This window comes from Carassius carassius, chromosome 28, assembly GCF_963082965.1.
Source record: "Carassius carassius chromosome 28, fCarCar2.1, whole genome shotgun sequence".
Lineage (NCBI taxonomy): Eukaryota > Metazoa > Chordata > Actinopteri > Cypriniformes > Cyprinidae > Carassius > Carassius carassius.
Genome location: NC_081782.1, coordinates 17,469,975 through 17,490,932, shown reverse-complemented (window position 1 = coordinate 17,490,932; position 20,958 = coordinate 17,469,975). Strand labels below are relative to the sequence as shown.

The window sequence follows — 20,958 nt, the reverse complement described above, 5'->3', positions numbered from 1 at the left end:
CTTGTGCTTATTCTTTTTTTAAGTTTCGTTTTTTAGTGAAGCTACATAGTAATATTTGTACATGATAAAATACCTAAATACTTGTCAATAAAAGTAATTCCTACTGTATGAATTGACTGATGGACAGGCTGTTGTTTAATGGTTTGATCTGTTTTTAATGGATGTCACTATTAAAAATAAAGGGTCTTTCTTTGGAATCTATGATTCCATGAAGAACCTTTAACATCAATGGAATCCTTCCATTCCACAAAACCTTCCAAGACATTTTTTTTTAGTTAGATTCTTTAGACAATTCAAAAGTTTTTTTTTTTAAACTTTTTGAAAGCTTCTGTAGGATCATGTCAGAGAACACCATTTCACTTCCTGTGTATTAAATCTTCTGATGCATTGTAGAAAGTCTGGATTAATATGGAGAAGGAAGTCTTTGTTAATCTAATCCCTGCTGTTCAGCGAAGACAAGGTGGATAAAGGTTGATAGTCAAGTGTGTATAAAGACAAGGGCGGACCATTATCCACTCTAACAGCCCGTCAAAACGGCATCAAAATTGCAAGCCAACTCAAATCCATATTTTAAACTACTTTTACTCTTACAATTTCAACATTTGATGCAAATGATTAACAGGGTGGAAAAGTTGATCTAACAGAAATCACTCCTCTTCTGTACATTCAGATGGGGACTAAATCGTGATGTCTTTCGACAATCATACAAATTCAAAGTCCAGTATCCTTGGAAACGGTTGCCAAGGTAATATTGCTGTGAATGGCAGCTATTAGCGCTGAGTCAGTGTGAGGGAAGTGCTGTCTCTAGCTGGCCCTGAGACACTGACCGAACAGATGAAGGCTGACTTTAAAGAATCGCAGAGTAATCACTCCAATGTGGGACACAAAAAAATTCTCATTTGCATCCAGTACTAACATTTAAATATTTAATTTGCACTTACCGACTTCAATTATAAACAGAAATACAGACACAAAATTTTAATAGAAAACTCATTAATGAAGTAGATGATATAATTACAACAATTAATACAATGGTTAGTCTTCACTAAAACACTGACAAAGACCAACATGTTGTACACAAAGTTGTTTAATCTCAGTAGCTTGGGTTGGAAGAACACAAAAGGCTTTTCTTTTCACTTCTTGCATCCCCAGACTTTTGAATTTCCTTCAAAGCTTCACACAACAAAGTCCTTCAAAAGAGTCACGTCCGAATCCAGAATACTGAATATCACAGCGTTTAAGAACATCTTCCAGGCTTTATAAAAGATTCTCAGAAAATCGCAAGCATTTCCAGACCCACTACAAAAGTGACTTGTGTTCCAGCACAACCATACAGAAAACAATGACATAAAAGAAGATACCAATGTCTAAATGTTTCTCTCTTGTAAGTAATATCTGCTACACTTCTTGATGCTTTTAAATGTTTTACCTTTATTGTTTTATGGACTTTATATTACAAGTCTGCTATTCGTAATATGCAGAACAGCTCTGCAGTATTTACTTCACATGGTAGAGAAATCAACAGCAAAGAATCAACCAACCAGACACTTCTGTGCAGAAGAGAAGCAGATCCAAAAAGGTAGAGACAAAGACACATTTACAATTTTTAAATAAACTATTATTCAGTAGTACATAATTTATCTGATCTTCCAACAGACAATGGCAGAACTAGACAGTTGCGTCCCAAATTCAAGTGAAGAGAGCTGTACCGGTTCAAAGGCAAACAGCGATAAACAGCTGAAGTGATTGAAGAGTTCATGATGTTTCAGCGCTCGCTTCTAGAGCAGGTCAGGCAGGATGAGACCCGGCGGTTTGGGTTCCACGCAGTTAATCCAGAAGTTAGCACAGCTGGCGTGGTACTGGTGACCGCCGTACATCAGCTTGAAGTTGTCCGTCTCAGAATTAAAGGCCTGCAGAGGATTTGTGCGAGACAAGGTGAGAAAAAAAATTAATCGAAAGGATAAAGACTGATTTGACTGTAGGGAGGAGGGTTGGGGTTGAACTACTGGGACTCAGTTTTAAGGTGCTTTTAAAAATACGTTCCAAGTTCAATACAAATTGAGCTTTTTTTATGTAATATATCAATACCATATCAATGTTTGGATGATATTAGAAAGATAACTTTAAGATACATTTAGAAATTGTACATATTTTATGGATTTATTTGTATAAATTATATTTAATTGCTCATTTTAACCTATTTTTACATTAAGACTAGCTTTGCAGTCTCAGGTAAGGCTAAGCTGTAAAAACTAGTAATTTAACTTTACTGTTAAATGAAATCTTAAAAAAAAAAAAAAAAATCAATATCTATTTTTAATCCTGTAGCATTTAAAAATATATATATTTTTAGTATTTTATTTTTTTATTTAGACAAAATACTATAGAATTTTTATATTAACCATTTATGAGTTTTCGGCTTGTCTGTATCGGCCAGAATTGTAATATTCCTAGCTAGAGGTCATCTACATTATACTTGTTAATGTGGTAAAATATCATTTCAGTTTTCTCTGATAAAATAAAATATTTCAACTCCTGTCATTGTCATGTAAAGTCACTAAACACTGTGACCAGAATTTCAGTTCATATCCACTTTTATCATTAATCACTAATTAAGAACTAATTAATAACATGAAATAAAACTTACCTAAAATGCATATGAACAAAAAGTAGTATTTAAACTTATTTCAGTTAGTTGGAAGGCAGCATTTCTCATTTCGTGTAAAATAACTAAAACATAATACAAACTACACTGGCTTATTAAATAATAATATCGGTAACAAATACACATAAAAAAACTTTTATATTAATAGAACTATAAAAACTCATTTAAAATTTTAAAGGAATCATTAAAATAAAATTAGTAATTTGCTCAAAATAGACCCTCAGGCCATCCATGTACATGAGTTTGTTTCAGAACCGATTTGGAGAAATATAGAATTACTGTGGAAGAGATTATTATGGATAATGGTATTTTGGCAAGACGCAACTGTTTACAGTTAAAAGCATCTTGATGGATGTTTCTCGGAAACACACAGATTTTCACTTTACAAGATATTAATTGATCGACTGGAGTCATTGATTACTTGTGGGTTACTGTGATGTGTTTATCAGCTGTTTAGACTCTCATTCTGACGGCACCCATTCACTGCAGAGGATCCACTGGTGAGCAAGTGATGTAATAATACATTTCTCCAAATCTGTTCTGATGAAAAACAAACTCATTTACATCTTGGATGGACTGATTTTTAGTCTACAAAAACGAGTTCTTTTAAACGCATTTAAACACAACCTGCTTTCGTTTGTTTCTGAAAGGACATGTTGAAATGACCTTTTGGCCACTCGCAGCACGTCACAGATGCTGCCAATTAAAACTTAAAATCTATTGAACCCAGCTTCAGCTTCACTACAAATAAGCAGGGTCTCTGTTAGTCACCGACTTGACTCAACAATACTATATTCAACCTGCCTCTCTAAACTATATGTTAGACAGAACATTTATCTAGTCATATCTGACTGCAGTGTGGCATTTCATCAAACTCTATAGAAGAGATGAGAGTTCAACGCCAGACTGACATCATTTGTAGGATCAATAGAGAAAAAGAAGTGTGCAATCCAACCACATACACCCTATATACAGAAAAGCGAAACAAGAACCCGGTGAACCTCACTCAATACATCGATGTGCAGCGTGTGAGTGTGCTTTCATTCTGAAAGGCACAGCTGTACTCGTGCATTTGTGATAAGGCAGTGATGATATGAATGTTATGCAGAATGAAGCTCCTATGAAAAATTGGAGCTGATGCTGGAAGGAGAAATGACTCATGTGTGAATCATGCTCTCCCACACTGATCCTCACATAATTCAAATTCTCTTGTTTGTTAAAAAAGCAACATTTAAATCACAAGGGGATCTTGATGTTTGTATTTGTGTGCACATTGCTATCTTAGAGTTCTCTAATGAGGTCTGTATCTTTCACGGAGTAACAATTTTGCCTTCACTTCTTGTAATTGCAACTTTGTCTCATAGTGCGTCTTTAAATTTAACAATTGCAATGTTATAAATCGCAACGTAAGTTCAATGATGGCGTTTTAGTGCCACATAAAAAAAAGATTAATGTTGAAATATTGGCAACAAAGTTACAATTATGAGAATAGAGTCAAAATTTTTCAAGAATAAAGTCAAAATTACAAGAATTAAATCATAGCAATTAAAGTTATATTTTGTGTGTGTATAGCCTATATTGTGCATGCAAATGGCCTGGATTGGGAGCACTGGGAGAAGTTGAAAGGCCACTGGAATTGATTTGAACATATGTGGGATTATTAGCAGAAATCATAGAATGTGTCATACTCACAGGGACAGTATGCAACATTTTGACTTTATTTTTGAAATATTTAAACTTGATTCTCGTATTGCTTCTTGTCTTATGTTTTCTCAGTCTGTGAACTTAAATAATTTGGGATTAAAAAACAAATAAATAAATAAATAAATAATAATATAATTGACTCAGTCTGAAAATCCTTCATGTAAACACTTCAAACTACAGAACTGAGCTCAATAAATATTTGACAATTAAATGAGGACCTGTGTAGACCTAAAAATATCTGATCAACGGCAAAAAATTAAACATGCAAATACTTAAATATAATTATTTGCTCAATTGGATTTAAAAACGGCTTGCACAGATACACAATGCCATGATGCATAGGTTTACATACATTATACGTCTTACAAATGCGCATATGTTTATTTAAATCTCATGTCTTACAAACTGGTTTGTAAAAGAGACAAAACATTTACAAAAAAAAAATTGCTAAAATATTCCTCTGACAGTCAGGGCAATAACAAGAGTCATACATGCAGTAGCTCTGATGGCATTATTGTGAGGGATTTCTTTGGTTCTTAACCTTCTTGCTTAGGGTTGGGTGTCGTTTGAATTTTATCAATTCCGATTCCAGTTCTGCTAATCGATTCAGATTCTTTTTCGATTCCAATGTGATTAAATAATGATATGAAACATTTATCCTGCGTCTCCTTTTTGCACACCATTTATTGGAGCTGAATACCATGAACAAAAATCAACAGGCTAAATAAAAACTGGACTCTTTAAGAGCTGTTTGTGTACAAAATAGAATTACATGATTCTGGATAAACTAGAAAGTTAGGGTTCTCTTATCAGTCTGAAGATAACATCATTAGACAACTAAACAAAATGACATGTCATTTATGAATAAATGATTTAATGACTTAAGATGTACTTGCTTCATTACTGGATGAATCAGCATTCTTGAACGGATCTCTTGTATGATTCAAAGAAAAATACATTTTAAGAGCCCCTTTTTGCCACCTACTGTCTTAATGTATTCAACAAATCTTCCTTTGAAGAGTCACATTACTTTCAAATGGTAATTTACTCTATTTTAATCACTACCCTACACATTAGAGTTTATATCTGAACTATAATCTTTTATCCCAGTGCTTCTGTGATTTGAATGTTTGTAACACAGAAGTAATGATACTGTGTGGTTGAAAAGACTGTGAAGCGGTTTCATTCATACTCTTCCTGAAATCGGTTTTTGAATATATGTAATGCACAAGTAAACAAACTGGATTGCAGAATTTAAGGTTCATATAAAGAAAACTTTCAGAATCTGAAACTGAACTGGATTGAGGAAAACTACTGCATGTAAACACCTAATATCTACTGTATTGTATGGTAGCTGGCGATACCAAACCCTGGTCGAGAGTTATTTTAAAGCTTCACAGAGAACATCAGATTTAGAGTTCCCTGTCTATCTGTCTGTCTCTCTTACACTCTTGCACTTTCTCAATTCTTTCCAGCCTTGCCTTGTTGTTGTAGTACAAAGATGTGTGTCTGAGGGGCGGCAGCTGCAGCACAAGCTCTGTTTCTCTGCAGATGAACAGGTGGCTCAGAGTCACTGAAAAGGTCATCCTAATTCAACTGACCTTGTTTAGCTGGCGGAAAGGTTAATTACTATCTGATTGCAAACACAGATTGCATCCTACCTGCAAAGATGACAACACTTGTTACGAGCAGAGTCTGAAGCGTCTGAAGGCCAGTAAGGGACATTCTAGCTTTACCTACATTCACTACAGTGAAAAATACAGTGAAATATTTACCCTTAATTTGGAGCGACTGTCTTTTGTCAGTGCCTGCAAGTAGCACAAACAAGTCAGCATCAGCATTAGTATTAAGGTTTTTTTTTTTTCTGTTTTTGTTAATATGCAAAATTACAGCACCAGAGAACCCACACTAGAAGAAAAGTGTCCATGTAAAGGCAGAAGCTTGTTGCAAATTAGCCACGGCAGGAGACAAGAAGGGGCAACTGTGGACATGAAAATAATGGCAAGCAAATAGAGTTCATAGCTATCATCAAACACAGCTTTGCAGCATAAATAAGCGTTGTGCTGAGCATGTAAACAAGCACTAGAAATGGATATACTACTGGTCAAAGTTGATAAGATTTCAGTTCACCAAGGCTGCATTTATTTGAGCAAAGATAGAGTAAAAACAGTAATATTTTCATATATTACAATTAAAAATATATTTTATAATGCTATTTTTTTTTTTGTGATGGAAAAGCTTAATTATCAGCCGCCATTATTCTAATCTTTAATGTCACATGATCCTTCAAAAATCATTCAGATATGCTGATTTAGTGCTATTATTATCAAAAATCTTTTCTCTTATTATGAAAGTATTTACTGTCACTTTTGATCAATGTAATGCATCCTTGCTCAATGAAAAGCATTGACCTCTTAAAAAAAAAAAAAAAGAAGAAGAAGAAAAAAAAGAAGAAATTTCACATTTCTGATCAGTAGTGTATATGCACAAATAAGATATATGGATCAAGGAAAATATAAATATAAATGTAAATATTAAACTCATGCAGCTCTAAAATATTTTACTGAATAACTAAATATGTCAATTCACTTTACTAGTCACTATAAATACAAAAATACAAAACTTTGTAAATACAAAACTTAACAGGTTGCATGCTTTGTTGCCCAAGACTTCTATTTAATTAGATGCAAGGGTGCAAACTAACCAAGACTGAAATGGTACTCTTTACAATATCTACAGTACTGTTTGTGATGCAGTCACTTGACTTGACCTATTAAGCTATTTTTAACAGCCATTATGTATTTAGAAAATCAATAACGCATGATTACCTAAATACCCAAAGACTGATATGATAAAACATGTAATACTGGCTTCTTACTACATCATTATAACAGCTGTTTACTGCATAAACAAAAATGCCTTTTGAGAATCCATAACTACTTAACCGACTTAAAGTATGCCATTTTTAATGTCAAAATACCAATATCATTAGAATGATTTCTGAAGAATCATGTGACACTGAAGACTGAAGGAACGATCCTGAAAATTCAGCTTTGATCACAGAAACAAACCACATTTAAAAATATATTCAAATAGAAAACAGCGATTTTAAATTGTGATAATTTTTCACTTTATTACTGTTTTTACTGCCTTTTTACAGCCTCGGGGAGTATAAAAGACTTCTTTCATTTAAAACAATAAATAAAATAAATAAAAAACACACACCAACCCCAAACATTTGAATTGTAGTTCTATACAATTTAATTTCTGTTAAATAGAGAATCTATGCAAAGTGTTAAGTTAATACACCGTTGCCCATTCCTGTGGACAAATCCTGTTAGCAGACACAGCAGGATCCCATCCAGACACCAAATGCTAGCCCTAGGTCAGTAGACTGAATCATCCACACCCCAGTGAAATCTCCACCTGTAGCCCAACACCACCACCTTTAAACACATCTCCTCTCAGAGATGCTGGTCCACCTTCAGAACCCTGATTTCAGTCGCCCCAAACAAAAACGTCATTAAAAAGTGGGAAATTAATCGGATGTCAGGAGCAGACGGAAACAGCTCTATTAATCTGGATGTGTTCGCCGGATCTATTAGCACCTGTGTTTTTGGTCACGGTGACTGATGGCTGAGCTGCATCTGCTCCTCAGACATCCATCCCATGATTCCTTGCTGCTCTGAGCCCCTCCTTCCCTGAGTGCATCTAGAGCACCACGAGCGATGTTTACACCCCTATTACATCAGCAAATCTTGACCGCTGAATTAACACAAGGGAGATTTAGGAGGGTTTCAGTGAGATGAGGAATCTTAATGAGAGGATTGGACACTTGTAGGTTAACGAGGCGAATGGCAATGTGACAATTACGTGTTTAAACCAGTGCGGGATTGGATTGTACTTAGCTTGCACATTGCTATCTTAGAGTTCTCTAATGAGGTCTGTATCTTTCACGGAGTAACAATTTTGCCTTCACTTCTTGTAATTGCAACTTTGTCTCATAGTGCGTCTTTAAATTTAACAATTGCAATGTTATAAATCGCAACGTAAGTTCAATGATGGCGTTTTAGTGCCACATAAAAAAAAGATTAATGTTGAAATATTGGCAACAAAGTTACAATTATGAGAATAGAGTCAAAATTTTTCAAGAATAAAGTCAAAATTACAAGAATTAAATCATAGCAATTAAAGTTATATTTTGTGTGTGTATAGCCTATATTGTGCATGCAAATGGCCTGGATTGGGAGCACTGGGAGAAGTTGAAAGGCCACTGGAATTGATTTGAACATATGTGGGATTATTAGCAGAAATCATAGAATGTGTCATACTCACAGGGACAGTATGCAACATTTTGACTTTATTTTTGAAATATTTAAACTTGATTCTCGTATTGCTTCTTGTCTTATGTTTTCTCAGTCTGTGAACTTAAATAATTTGGGATTAAAAAACAAATAAATAAATAAATAAATAATAATATAATTGACTCAGTCTGAAAATCCTTCATGTAAACACTTCAAACTACAGAACTGAGCTCAATAAATATTTGACAATTAAATGAGGACCTGTGTAGACCTAAAAATATCTGATCAACGGCAAAAAATTAAACATGCAAATACTTAAATATAATTATTTGCTCAATTGGATTTAAAAACGGCTTGCACAGATACACAATGCCATGATGCATAGGTTTACATACATTATACGTCTTACAAATGCGCATATGTTTATTTAAATCTCATGTCTTACAAACTGGTTTGTAAAAGAGACAAAACATTTACAAAAAAAAAATTGCTAAAATATTCCTCTGACAGTCAGGGCAATAACAAGAGTCATACATGCAGTAGCTCTGATGGCATTATTGTGAGGGATTTCTTTGGTTCTTAACCTTCTTGCTTAGGGTTGGGTGTCGTTTGAATTTTATCAATTCCGATTCCAGTTCTGCTAATCGATTCAGATTCTTTTTCGATTCCAATGTGATTAAATAATGATATGAAACATTTATCCTGCGTCTCCTTTTTGCACACCATTTATTGGAGCTGAATACCATGAACAAAAATCAACAGGCTAAATAAAAACTGGACTCTTTAAGAGCTGTTTGTGTACAAAATAGAATTACATGATTCTGGATAAACTAGAAAGTTAGGGTTCTCTTATCAGTCTGAAGATAACATCATTAGACAACTAAACAAAATGACATGTCATTTATGAATAAATGATTTAATGACTTAAGATGTACTTGCTTCATTACTGGATGAATCAGCATTCTTGAACGGATCTCTTGTATGATTCAAAGAAAAATACATTTTAAGAGCCCCTTTTTGCCACCTACTGTCTTAATGTATTCAACAAATCTTCCTTTGAAGAGTCACATTACTTTCAAATGGTAATTTACTCTATTTTAATCACTACCCTACACATTAGAGTTTATATCTGAACTATAATCTTTTATCCCAGTGCTTCTGTGATTTGAATGTTTGTAACACAGAAGTAATGATACTGTGTGGTTGAAAAGACTGTGAAGCGGTTTCATTCATACTCTTCCTGAAATCGGTTTTTGAATATATGTAATGCACAAGTAAACAAACTGGATTGCAGAATTTAAGGTTCATATAAAGAAAACTTTCAGAATCTGAAACTGAACTGGATTGAGGAAAACTACTGCATGTAAACACCTAATATCTACTGTATTGTATGGTAGCTGGCGATACCAAACCCTGGTCGAGAGTTATTTTAAAGCTTCACAGAGAACATCAGATTTAGAGTTCCCTGTCTATCTGTCTGTCTCTCTTACACTCTTGCACTTTCTCAATTCTTTCCAGCCTTGCCTTGTTGTTGTAGTACAAAGATGTGTGTCTGAGGGGCGGCAGCTGCAGCACAAGCTCTGTTTCTCTGCAGATGAACAGGTGGCTCAGAGTCACTGAAAAGGTCATCCTAATTCAACTGACCTTGTTTAGCTGGCGGAAAGGTTAATTACTATCTGATTGCAAACACAGATTGCATCCTACCTGCAAAGATGACAACACTTGTTACGAGCAGAGTCTGAAGCGTCTGAAGGCCAGTAAGGGACATTCTAGCTTTACCTACATTCACTACAGTGAAAAATACAGTGAAATATTTACCCTTAATTTGGAGCGACTGTCTTTTGTCAGTGCCTGCAAGTAGCACAAACAAGTCAGCATCAGCATTAGTATTAAGGTTTTTTTTTTTTCTGTTTTTGTTAATATGCAAAATTACAGCACCAGAGAACCCACACTAGAAGAAAAGTGTCCATGTAAAGGCAGAAGCTTGTTGCAAATTAGCCACGGCAGGAGACAAGAAGGGGCAACTGTGGACATGAAAATAATGGCAAGCAAATAGAGTTCATAGCTATCATCAAACACAGCTTTGCAGCATAAATAAGAGTTGTGCTGAGCATGTAAACAAGCACTAGAAATGGATATACTACTGGTCAAAGTTGATAAGATTTCAGTTCACCAAGGCTGCATTTATTTGAGCAAAGATAGAGTAAAAACAGTAATATTTTCATATATTACAATTAAAAATATATTTTATAATGCTATTTTTTTTTTTGTGATGGAAAAGCTTAATTATCAGCCGCCATTATTCTAATCTTTAATGTCACATGATCCTTCAAAAATCATTCAGATATGCTGATTTAGTGCTATTATTATCAAAAATCTTTTCTCTTATTATGAAAGTATTTACTGTCACTTTTGATCAATGTAATGCATCCTTGCTCAATGAAAAGCATTGACCTCTTAAAAAAAAAAAAAAAGAAGAAGAAGAAAAAAAAGAAGAAATTTCACATTTCTGATCAGTAGTGTATATGCACAAATAAGATATATGGATCAAGGAAAATATAAATATAAATGTAAATATTAAACTCATGCAGCTCTAAAATATTTTACTGAATAACTAAATATGTCAATTCACTTTACTAGTCACTATAAATACAAAAATACAAAACTTTGTAAATACAAAACTTAACAGGTTGCATGCTTTGTTGCCCAAGACTTCTATTTAATTAGATGCAAGGGTGCAAACTAACCAAGACTGAAATGGTACTCTTTACAATATCTACAGTACTGTTTGTGATGCAGTCACTTGACTTGACCTATTAAGCTATTTTTAACAGCCATTATGTATTTAGAAAATCAATAACGCATGATTACCTAAATACCCAAAGACTGATATGATAAAACATGTAATACTGGCTTCTTACTACATCATTATAACAGCTGTTTACTGCATAAACAAAAATGCCTTTTGAGAATCCATAACTACTTAACCGACTTAAAGTATGCCATTTTTAATGTCAAAATACCAATATCATTAGAATGATTTCTGAAGAATCATGTGACACTGAAGACTGAAGGAACGATCCTGAAAATTCAGCTTTGATCACAGAAACAAACCACATTTAAAAATATATTCAAATAGAAAACAGCGATTTTAAATTGTGATAATTTTTCACTTTATTACTGTTTTTACTGCCTTTTTACAGCCTCGGGGAGTATAAAAGACTTCTTTCATTTAAAACAATAAATAAAATAAATAAAAAACACACACCAACCCCAAACATTTGAATTGTAGTTCTATACAATTTAATTTCTGTTAAATAGAGAATCTATGCAAAGTGTTAAGTTAATACACCGTTGCCCATTCCTGTGGACAAATCCTGTTAGCAGACACAGCAGGATCCCATCCAGACACCAAATGCTAGCCCTAGGTCAGTAGACTGAATCATCCACACCCCAGTGAAATCTCCACCTGTAGCCCAACACCACCACCTTTAAACACATCTCCTCTCAGAGATGCTGGTCCACCTTCAGAACCCTGATTTCAGTCGCCCCAAACAAAAACGTCATTAAAAAGTGGGAAATTAATCGGATGTCAGGAGCAGACGGAAACAGCTCTATTAATCTGGATGTGTTCGCCGGATCTATTAGCACCTGTGTTTTTGGTCACGGTGACTGATGGCTGAGCTGCATCTGCTCCTCAGACATCCATCCCATGATTCCTTGCTGCTCTGAGCCCCTCCTTCCCTGAGTGCATCTAGAGCACCACGAGCGATGTTTACACCCCTATTACATCAGCAAATCTTGACCGCTGAATTAACACAAGGGAGATTTAGGAGGGTTTCAGTGAGATGAGGAATCTTAATGAGAGGATTGGACACTTGTAGGTTAACGAGGCGAATGGCAATGTGACAATTACGTGTTTAAACCAGTGCGGGATTGGATTGTACTTAGGAGAGTTTAAAGGTATAGTTCACCCAAAATTTTGATTCTGTCATCATTTACTCAAAGTTACGGTTGTCTAAACTACCTGGGTGCTAAGCAGGATTAATATAGTTAACTAAAACCATTAAAAAAAAAAAAATTACAAAAAAAAAAGTTACTTGAAATAAAGCAAAGTTATTTAATTTCCGCTAGTTGAGAAAACCAACATTTCAAATTTTCATTTAGTTTAACTCGATGTCCTAAAATAACTACAACTGAAAATAAAATAACTGACATAATAAAAACTACATCAGAAATCTACACCATTCTGATATGCTGATTTCTATTATGAAAAATATTTTTTCGTATTATAAATTCTTTGATCACTTTTCATCAATGTAATGCAACTGAATGCAATGCAACTTAAGAAAAATGTAATTGAAATATTTAAAAAAAGACAAAAATACCAAAAAATTACTAAAACTTTTAACTAACATTAAAGTCAAAAATACAAAAATAAAAGCTTTTATATATATATATATATGTATAAAATACATATATATATATATATATGTATAAAACAGCATCTCAATGTATCTACAATAATACAAAATTACTACCGTATTTTTTCGGACTATAAGTTGCACCTGAGTATAAGACGCATCAGTCCAAAAATGCGTCATGATGAGGAAAAAACATATATAAGTCGCACTGGACTATAAGTCGCATTTATTTAGAACCAAGAAACAAGAGAAAACATTACCGTCTACAGCCGCAAGAGGGTGCTCTTATGATTTCAATGTAGACTACAGGAGCACTGAGTAGCATAGAGCGCCCTCTGGCGGCTGTAGACGGTAATGTTTTCTCTTAGTTCATTTCTCTTGGTTCATGTCAAATTAACTTTGATAAATAAGTCGCACCTGACTATAAGTCGCAGGACCAGCTAAACTATGAAAAAAAGTGTGACTTATAGTCCGGAAAATACGGTAATAAATATAATGTCCGGAAAAGAGCAACTTTGAAATTCTGTTAAATATCTCCAAAACAAAAAACAAAGGTTTAGAGCAAAATGAGAGTAAATAAATGACAATTTTTATTTTTGTGTGAACTATTCCCTTTATTATGATATTTCCTTTACCACCTAGCACTTTTAGATTTGTTCTCCACCGCCCTGGGATGCCAAAATGACGAATACCTCAAGCCTTTCGGCCGTCAGTCAGACTTACTCATCGCTTAGGCAAACTCATCATGAAATATTTCTGTAAATGCTGAGAAAATGGAAGCTAAGAGCTCGTAGCCAAATTAAACACCTAAAGCTAGTTGAATGAAAGCGTGGCCTCGACTGAGCATCTTTAGATTTAGATGCATGAGTCAGAACATGCACCTCTTAGAGCCGTTTTTGGCAGTCTGTAAGGAGACGAGTGGCGAGAGGTGAGTTCTGGTCATTTTGGCAGCACAACACGAGTGCGATTGCCCGCCTGACCCCTGCAACAAGCTTCTAATTGGACTTGAGGCAGTTTAGTGAATCCTACTCTTTTAAACAGGCGTCCAAAAGTGTTCTCGTCTTTCTTCTGTAAAATTGTGAAAATAAAAAGTAGTCAGGAAAGATGTTTTTGGGGGGAGGGGTGGGGGTATTGGTTTGTTTTTAAAAGGGAAACTTAAATTAATCTTTTGTTCATTAGTTTAAAGCAATAGCTCACCCAAACCTTTTCTATGCAATTACACTGAATGAGGACTGAGGCTTTAAATGCAACATAAAAGCAAAAGCTTGATAAAAGTATCCCAATATGACTATTGCTCTACATTGCAAGTTTTTTACCAAAGCTTTGTTTGATAACAATCCAACTTTAATCGAATCAGGGGTTAATGTTTTTAACTGAAGCAAACGATTAAATTTTTTTTTCTGAAAATAAGCTAAAATTAAAAAAAAAATACAAAAGCTATTAAGCTATTAGTACAAAGCTATTAAAATGTAATTCAAATAAAAGACAATTAACAATACTACTAATAATAATATAATTATCATAAAACTTAAAGTAACTCAAAATAATAATAAAACTGTAATAGAATAAACATTGTACAAATTTGACATCGCTGCTACTCCTATGATTGCCTAATTTAAAGTTGGAGCAATTTGAATTTTCTGTGAATAAAGAATTAAATTATGTTTATAATGCTGTTATAGTGCCTTTAAATCCTTTTCTTGAAGCATGAAAGCTCTGGTACCCATTCACAGTAATGGCATGGAAAAAAGCAACAAGAACCTTTTGTTCCCCAGAGGAAATAAGGTCAAAGAAGTTTGGTTGAATAAATAGATTTTTCATTTTGGGTGAACTATCTGCGTTTTTTTTGTGTATTCATATATGCAGATTTGTGTGTGTGTGTGTGTGTGTGTTTGGTGTGTACAGACCTTGCTGCGCGAGTCCACGTTGAGCAGACACACTCCACACGCCAGCTCTTTGGCATTCTTAATGCCTGGCCTCAATATACAGGAGGAGAAGTCCAGTGAGCTCTCATCAGGCTAAAGAAAACCACACACACACACAAACATAACATGAATGCAGTTCTTAAAAAGCAATCGGGACTCCTTTCCATCCTTCACACAAATCCCTGGCTGTCAGTCAAACTTCAGTTCACAGAGGCTGCTGAACCTCACAGCGGTTGATTGGTCCTTCAGATCAATACATCAGCTACAGAATCTGTCCAAAACAGCAGGATTCAGGTAGAGAGAACCCGTCGACGCTCTAACCGCGTTCATTTTTTTATGCTTCAGAGCATTTGTGGTTTTACGGCAGTGTGCCGAGACTTCATTCTCCCAAGCTGATATTATCTGTCCACTCCACACAACTCTAATATTATCTGCTGACATTGATATTCTCCCATGAGTACACTGCATGACAAAGCTCTGTTCAGCACTGAGCAATCTGTTCTGTACTACTGCACTTTCCAAAAATAACATACACTTTAGTGTCTATAATGTAATATATGGTTTTTTTTATATATATATTTTTGCTTTAAATAAGGACTTTATGATATCAAAATTTTTACCTAGTTACCTTCGCAATTTCATAATTCTTGTCACCAGTATCAATATCACAAAAAACATATACTAGCCTATATAAAAAAAGCTAAAGTAAACTTTTAAATAAGAATAAGAAACTAATTGCAACAGAGCAAAAAACTACAGTAGAACAACTAAATGAGAAATGCTACATAAAGTGTATACAGTAACCAAATGTATAAAAACACTGTGTACATTATATATTACTTCTTATTAAAGGTTCAAAAGTGATTTAGTCAAGAGTAGTGATTTTTGATTAACATGAACAACAGACAGCAGGAATACCAGACTGCTGCCACTTTAAGAGCTGCCCTGATCTAATATACTGTTACGCATGTTTTCTTTCTCTCAACTTTTTGATTTCACTTAAGAGCTACTGTCTTTCTGAAGATACTCGCAAAAATGCTTAAAAACGCATGCAAATGTTTACATGATTACGTAGCACAGATTTTAAATTATAAACATATTTCAAATTTAGGCACAAAAACTACAAAAAAAGAAGCTAATAAAATACTTAGTTTGACCATTTTGACCAAAAATAATTTTATAATGGTACTGTTTTGTGCCCTTTTAGTGGAAAGTGCCTCCTGCTCCAAAGCTCACATAAACCACATTTTAATCCCACAGATATATCCATATTTCAGTTAAGCTTTAAGCAATCTGTGACTTAGTTGACTGTCTGTTGAAATAGAAATACTAGTGTACTTACTAAAGATGTGGTAGTGTTTACTTCATAACAACTCACAGAGAGGTTTGCCAGTGACATGAAGCCCATCAGATTGTTCCACACGCGGCTGATGTCTTTAAGCAGCTCCTGTAGTTTCTCAGAACAAACAGCCGTGGCTTTTATCCCCAGCTCTACACGCTTGGTCACACGATACACCTCCACCACACCTATACACAATATACAAAAAAATGTAAAATATATAAAAACTTTATACAATTAAAAGTCGCATGGATTAATATGCTTTTATCAGCTGTTTGGACTCTCATTCTGACGGCACCCATTCACTGAAGAGGATCCAATGGTTAGCATGTGATGTAATGTTAAATTTCTCCAAATCTAAGATGGCCTAAGAGTTTTACAGTGAACTACTCCTTTAACAAAACTACTATTTAATTATTTTTTAAATCAGACTTCAAGTCACCATTCGGGATGCAATGCTTATGAATGCAATATTGTCTGAATATTGTCACTAATTTACATTATGTCTTTTCATATGTGACATTTACCGTGTTGAATAAGTGAATGAGTCAGTTGTTGTGGAAACAGTATTTCCAGTTTTCTCTTGGCATCATTTCTATAGTAACCAAAGTTAAAAATATTATGGATATTAATAACACTATGTGAACAAATGGTTCGGTAAGGACTTCTGAATATCAGATTTGAAAACCAAACTGGATTTGTGTGTAGTGCAAACACACCCTGTTTGTGTGTGTATTTAGAGAACCAAACAGGAGAAACAATAACCCAGCGGTGCCATTCCAGCATCCCCAGTTACACTGAACCCATTAGAGCAGCCCAGAATAGTCAGACCCAGAATGCCCTGCTCGGTCTCCAGTCACAATCTCTAGAGCCGGATCAAAGAGCTTTAACGGTTTGTTTCTACGTTACAACAGCTTCCTGTGCTCCCCTCCCGTGGGCTTGAGCACGTACAGCTCATTAAAGCCACTCTGTGAGAGAGAGTACAGAAATAGGAAGCAGATAACCAGAACACCTGGCCTTTTATGGATGTTGGGTATGATGGGTAATGCTGGTCTCTGACCAGTAAATAAAGTGTGACTGCAGTCGTAGTCTCACCCAGCAGGTACTCCATGCCCTGTGCTGATTGGATGACCTCTGTGCACACCGTGGAGCTGCTGATGCCATTAAGGGTGTTATTGGCGGTGGTGATGACCTGCAAAATAAAAAGAAAGCTGTAAAGTAAGCATATTTTATATCATATTTGTACTTTTTTCCTGAAATAATTAATTTCATACATCAATATTTGCTGATGAAACATAAAATGACATTCCATTCAATGGAAGTATAAGCCTTTTTTTTTTTATATCTTATTTTGTGTTTCGCAGAAAATGAGACCTTTACAAACCGAACCATCATCAAAAAACTAGTGGCGGAGAAAGCCATCTTGGGCAGTTGCACTAGTAAATGCTGCAAAATGGTAAAAAGAGTGTCAGCTTCCAACTAGCACATACTTTCTGCAATTGCATGAGAAGAAATAACTCTCCATACCAGCTAGGAATGTAATGTTATCAATTTCATTATATAGTCTTGATATTATTGTGGTCACATCATGATAAGAAACATACAGTTTAGTTTTTAAAATATATTTAAACTTCTTATTCAAACATAGGTCTTTAAAGTTGCATTTTGGGCCATTATGTTTTTTGGCACAGTATCGGTCAACAAACTAAAACTGAAAGCACAATATGGGTTAATCACTTCATCATCTCTTTTCCTGCTGCGTGTTTTAAAGCAAAGCACACACATTATTGAGGCGATCAGCTCGTGATCGAATGGCTCTGTTCACTGTGAATGAATGGAGTGAACTCGTTTATTGCATATGCTGTGATTTTAGCGAGAATTTGAGAATGCAACAGGCTTTATTTTCGTGGCAGATGATTACAGCATTCCACTAGATTTGTAGATTTGTCTGTTTTCCTTCAAAATAAAAGCTCTACTGCCGTATCCGTCAAAAAAAAAAAAACGTATTTTCCGGACTATAAGTCGCACTTTTTTCATAGTTTGGCTGGTCCTGCGACTTATAGTCAGGTGCGACTTATTTATCAAAATTAACTTGACATGATCCAAGAAAAAAATTAACTAAGAGAAAACATTACCTTCTACAGCTCTATGCTGCTCAGTGCTCCTGTAGCCTACACTAAGCAACATAAGAGCGCCCTCTCGCAGCTGTAGACGGTAATGTTTTCTCTTGGTTCTTGGTTCTAAATAAATGCGACTTATAGTCCAGTGCGACTTATATATGTTTTTTTCCTCATCATGACGTATTTTCTGACTGATGCGACTTATACTCAGGTGCGACTTATAGTCCGAAAAATACGGTAGTTTGAATTGCTACTCCTCCCACAGTGAAATCTCATTCGCCCAAAATCTTAAACATTAAACTATATATTAAACATTAAATAAGTTTTGACTGGCTGGGACTGCATATTAACGGCCAGGCAGCTTTTGCTACTATACTGTTAAAAATTGTATAAGTAAAATCAAATAAAAAATGTTTTTATGAAATGAGTAGAATGGCCCTAATGAATAACAAGCAAATGCTGAATCAGTGATCTGTTTGCATTGTTTTATGGTAGAGATGGTATCATGTAATCATGATCACAGCCTTTTGAGGCTTTCTATAACCTAAAACAGTTTTAATGTGTATGCCAAGCTCTATATGTATGTGTGTGTGGAGGTATATGTTACCTGCAGAGCACTCTCCAAACACCTCTGCCATTCGTACGCATATCGCTCACTCTCCTGCCACGAGTGTTTGGACAGGAGACAGTGGGAGAAAAAGAAAGATGAAACAGAATGAAAGCTTTGTTCACTGAGAAACCTCAGGCTGTATTCGACAAGGAGAACCTGTCTGTGTATGTACCAGAGAGAACAGAGAGCGAGTGACTGACCTCCACCTCTCCTGTGAGGTCCTTGTACTTGTCTCGGATGATCGGCAGCGCAGGTTTTTCATTTAGGGTGTTGGATCGGTCTCTGAAGGGCTGTTCAGGGGCAGGAGAGGGGATGGACCGGACAATTTCTTTCTCTCCCAGACTGTGGCTGCGCTTATGGGATCCTTTGCACAAATAAATTGGTCAATGATAAATGGGAGTGTCCATGAAAAAGAAAAATAAAGCTTAAAAATGTGTGACAAGTTCTTAGACACATTTTTTTCATATTTATGTCAGATTTATAAGGGCAAAAAAACAAAATGTTAAATATATATTTTTTTAAATTACAAACTTTTATAATATAAAACTTATGAAAATTTTATATTTAATGACTGTAAAATCAAGTAATGTAACTACCAAGTAATACAAATTTCCCTTGCACCGTTGAAGCGTAAATATCTTTATTATTTTAAAAAAGGTTCTTATATATTTTTTAAGGTAAAAAGTATTTTTGGTATGTTCTTATTGTTAAAACATAAAAAAAATTTTTTTTTAAATTACACACACATATATATATATATATATATATATATATATATATATATATATATATATAGAGAGAGAGAGAGAGAGAGAGAGAGAGAGTTCAGTAATTTAAATACATTTAAAATAAAATAAAACAATAAAACGAAGAATGAGAGAAAGAGAAAAGAATGGAAAGACTACTTAATATTTTTAAAACCTAATAAGAATGGCAAAAGCACATAGCAAAATTACTAACACTTAAATGAAAATAAAATTTAAAATATACATAAAAATAAGAGCCAAGTCTTAAATAATAAATACTATTAATACGGAGAATAACCGATTAGAATAGCGTACGCAGTTTGTGTTCAGCGGATGTTCTCCAAAATGGTTCTACAGTGATGTATTGAGTCACAGAGACGAATTGTTGAATAAAGTTGTTATTTTAGTTTTCTTTGCATACGAAAAGTATTCTCGTCGCTTCATAATGTTACAGTTGAACCACTGATGGCAGATGGACTATTCTGACAATGTCTTTCATACTTTTCTGGACTTTGACAGTGTAATTTACTTGGCGGTCTATGAGACATAGACTTTTTGGTTTTCATCCAAAATATCTTAAACTGTGTTCCGAAGACAAACAAAGGTTTTACAGGTTTAGAACAACATGGTGGTAAGTGATTAATGACAAAATTTTCATTTTGGGGTGGAGTTTTTAATTGTTAATTGTTGATCCTGCTGTAAAACCTTTCCGAAGCACTCAAACTGTTTTGTCGCTAATCCATGTGGGGCCACAACACAAACCACAAACACCTAATTTGCAACAAATTATAATTATGTGCAAAAGAGCAGCATAGTAATACAGGCATGCATTATTCATCAGGCACCACACAGTCAAACTGGCACAAATACACACCATGCACACATAAGCAATGAGACGGACAGCAGCACGACAGACTCATGAGAAACAGAGACAGGTAATCACACCCCCGCTAGGAAGCACATCAGTCTCTGCATGGTTTCAGGCGCTAATCCATTCCTGCACAAACCCCACTCCTCAGATGAACCATCTGATAGGAGGCTTGCAGAGGAGTAAACCCTCTTTTGTTTGAACAAATGAAATTTAGTGGATGTGGGTGGGGATCAATAAGAGGCAAATACGC

The 20,958-nt window shown here is 34.8% G+C and overlaps 1 protein-coding gene across 8 annotated transcripts in view; it reads right to left on the bottom strand.

The window, feature by feature from the left end:
• Positions 1-1,404: 1,404 nt before the first annotated feature.
• The window catches only part of synrg (synergin, gamma), a 55,748-nt gene continuing 36,194 nt past the window's right edge, over positions 1,405-20,958 (bottom strand). For 3 of the 8 annotated variants that reach the window (XM_059514687.1, XM_059514692.1, XM_059514693.1), the window contains 8 exons: positions 19,292-19,455; positions 19,089-19,142; positions 17,457-17,553; positions 16,401-16,549; positions 15,005-15,115; positions 14,127-14,165; positions 10,492-10,524; positions 1,405-1,910 (listed from right to left, as the gene is read on the bottom strand). In XM_059514687.1, coding sequence (XP_059370670.1) covers positions 1,779-1,910; positions 10,492-10,524; positions 14,127-14,165; positions 15,005-15,115; positions 16,401-16,549; positions 17,457-17,553; positions 19,089-19,142; positions 19,292-19,455 — 779 coding nt within the window. In that variant the 3' untranslated portion in view covers positions 1,405-1,778. Of the gene's footprint in view, positions 1,911-10,224; positions 10,378-10,491; positions 10,525-14,126; positions 14,166-15,004; positions 15,116-16,400; positions 16,550-17,456; positions 17,554-19,088; positions 19,143-19,291; positions 19,456-20,958 lie in introns of those variants that run through there. The other 5 variants (XM_059514689.1, XM_059514695.1, XM_059514690.1 and 2 more) reach the window with 4 other exon arrangements.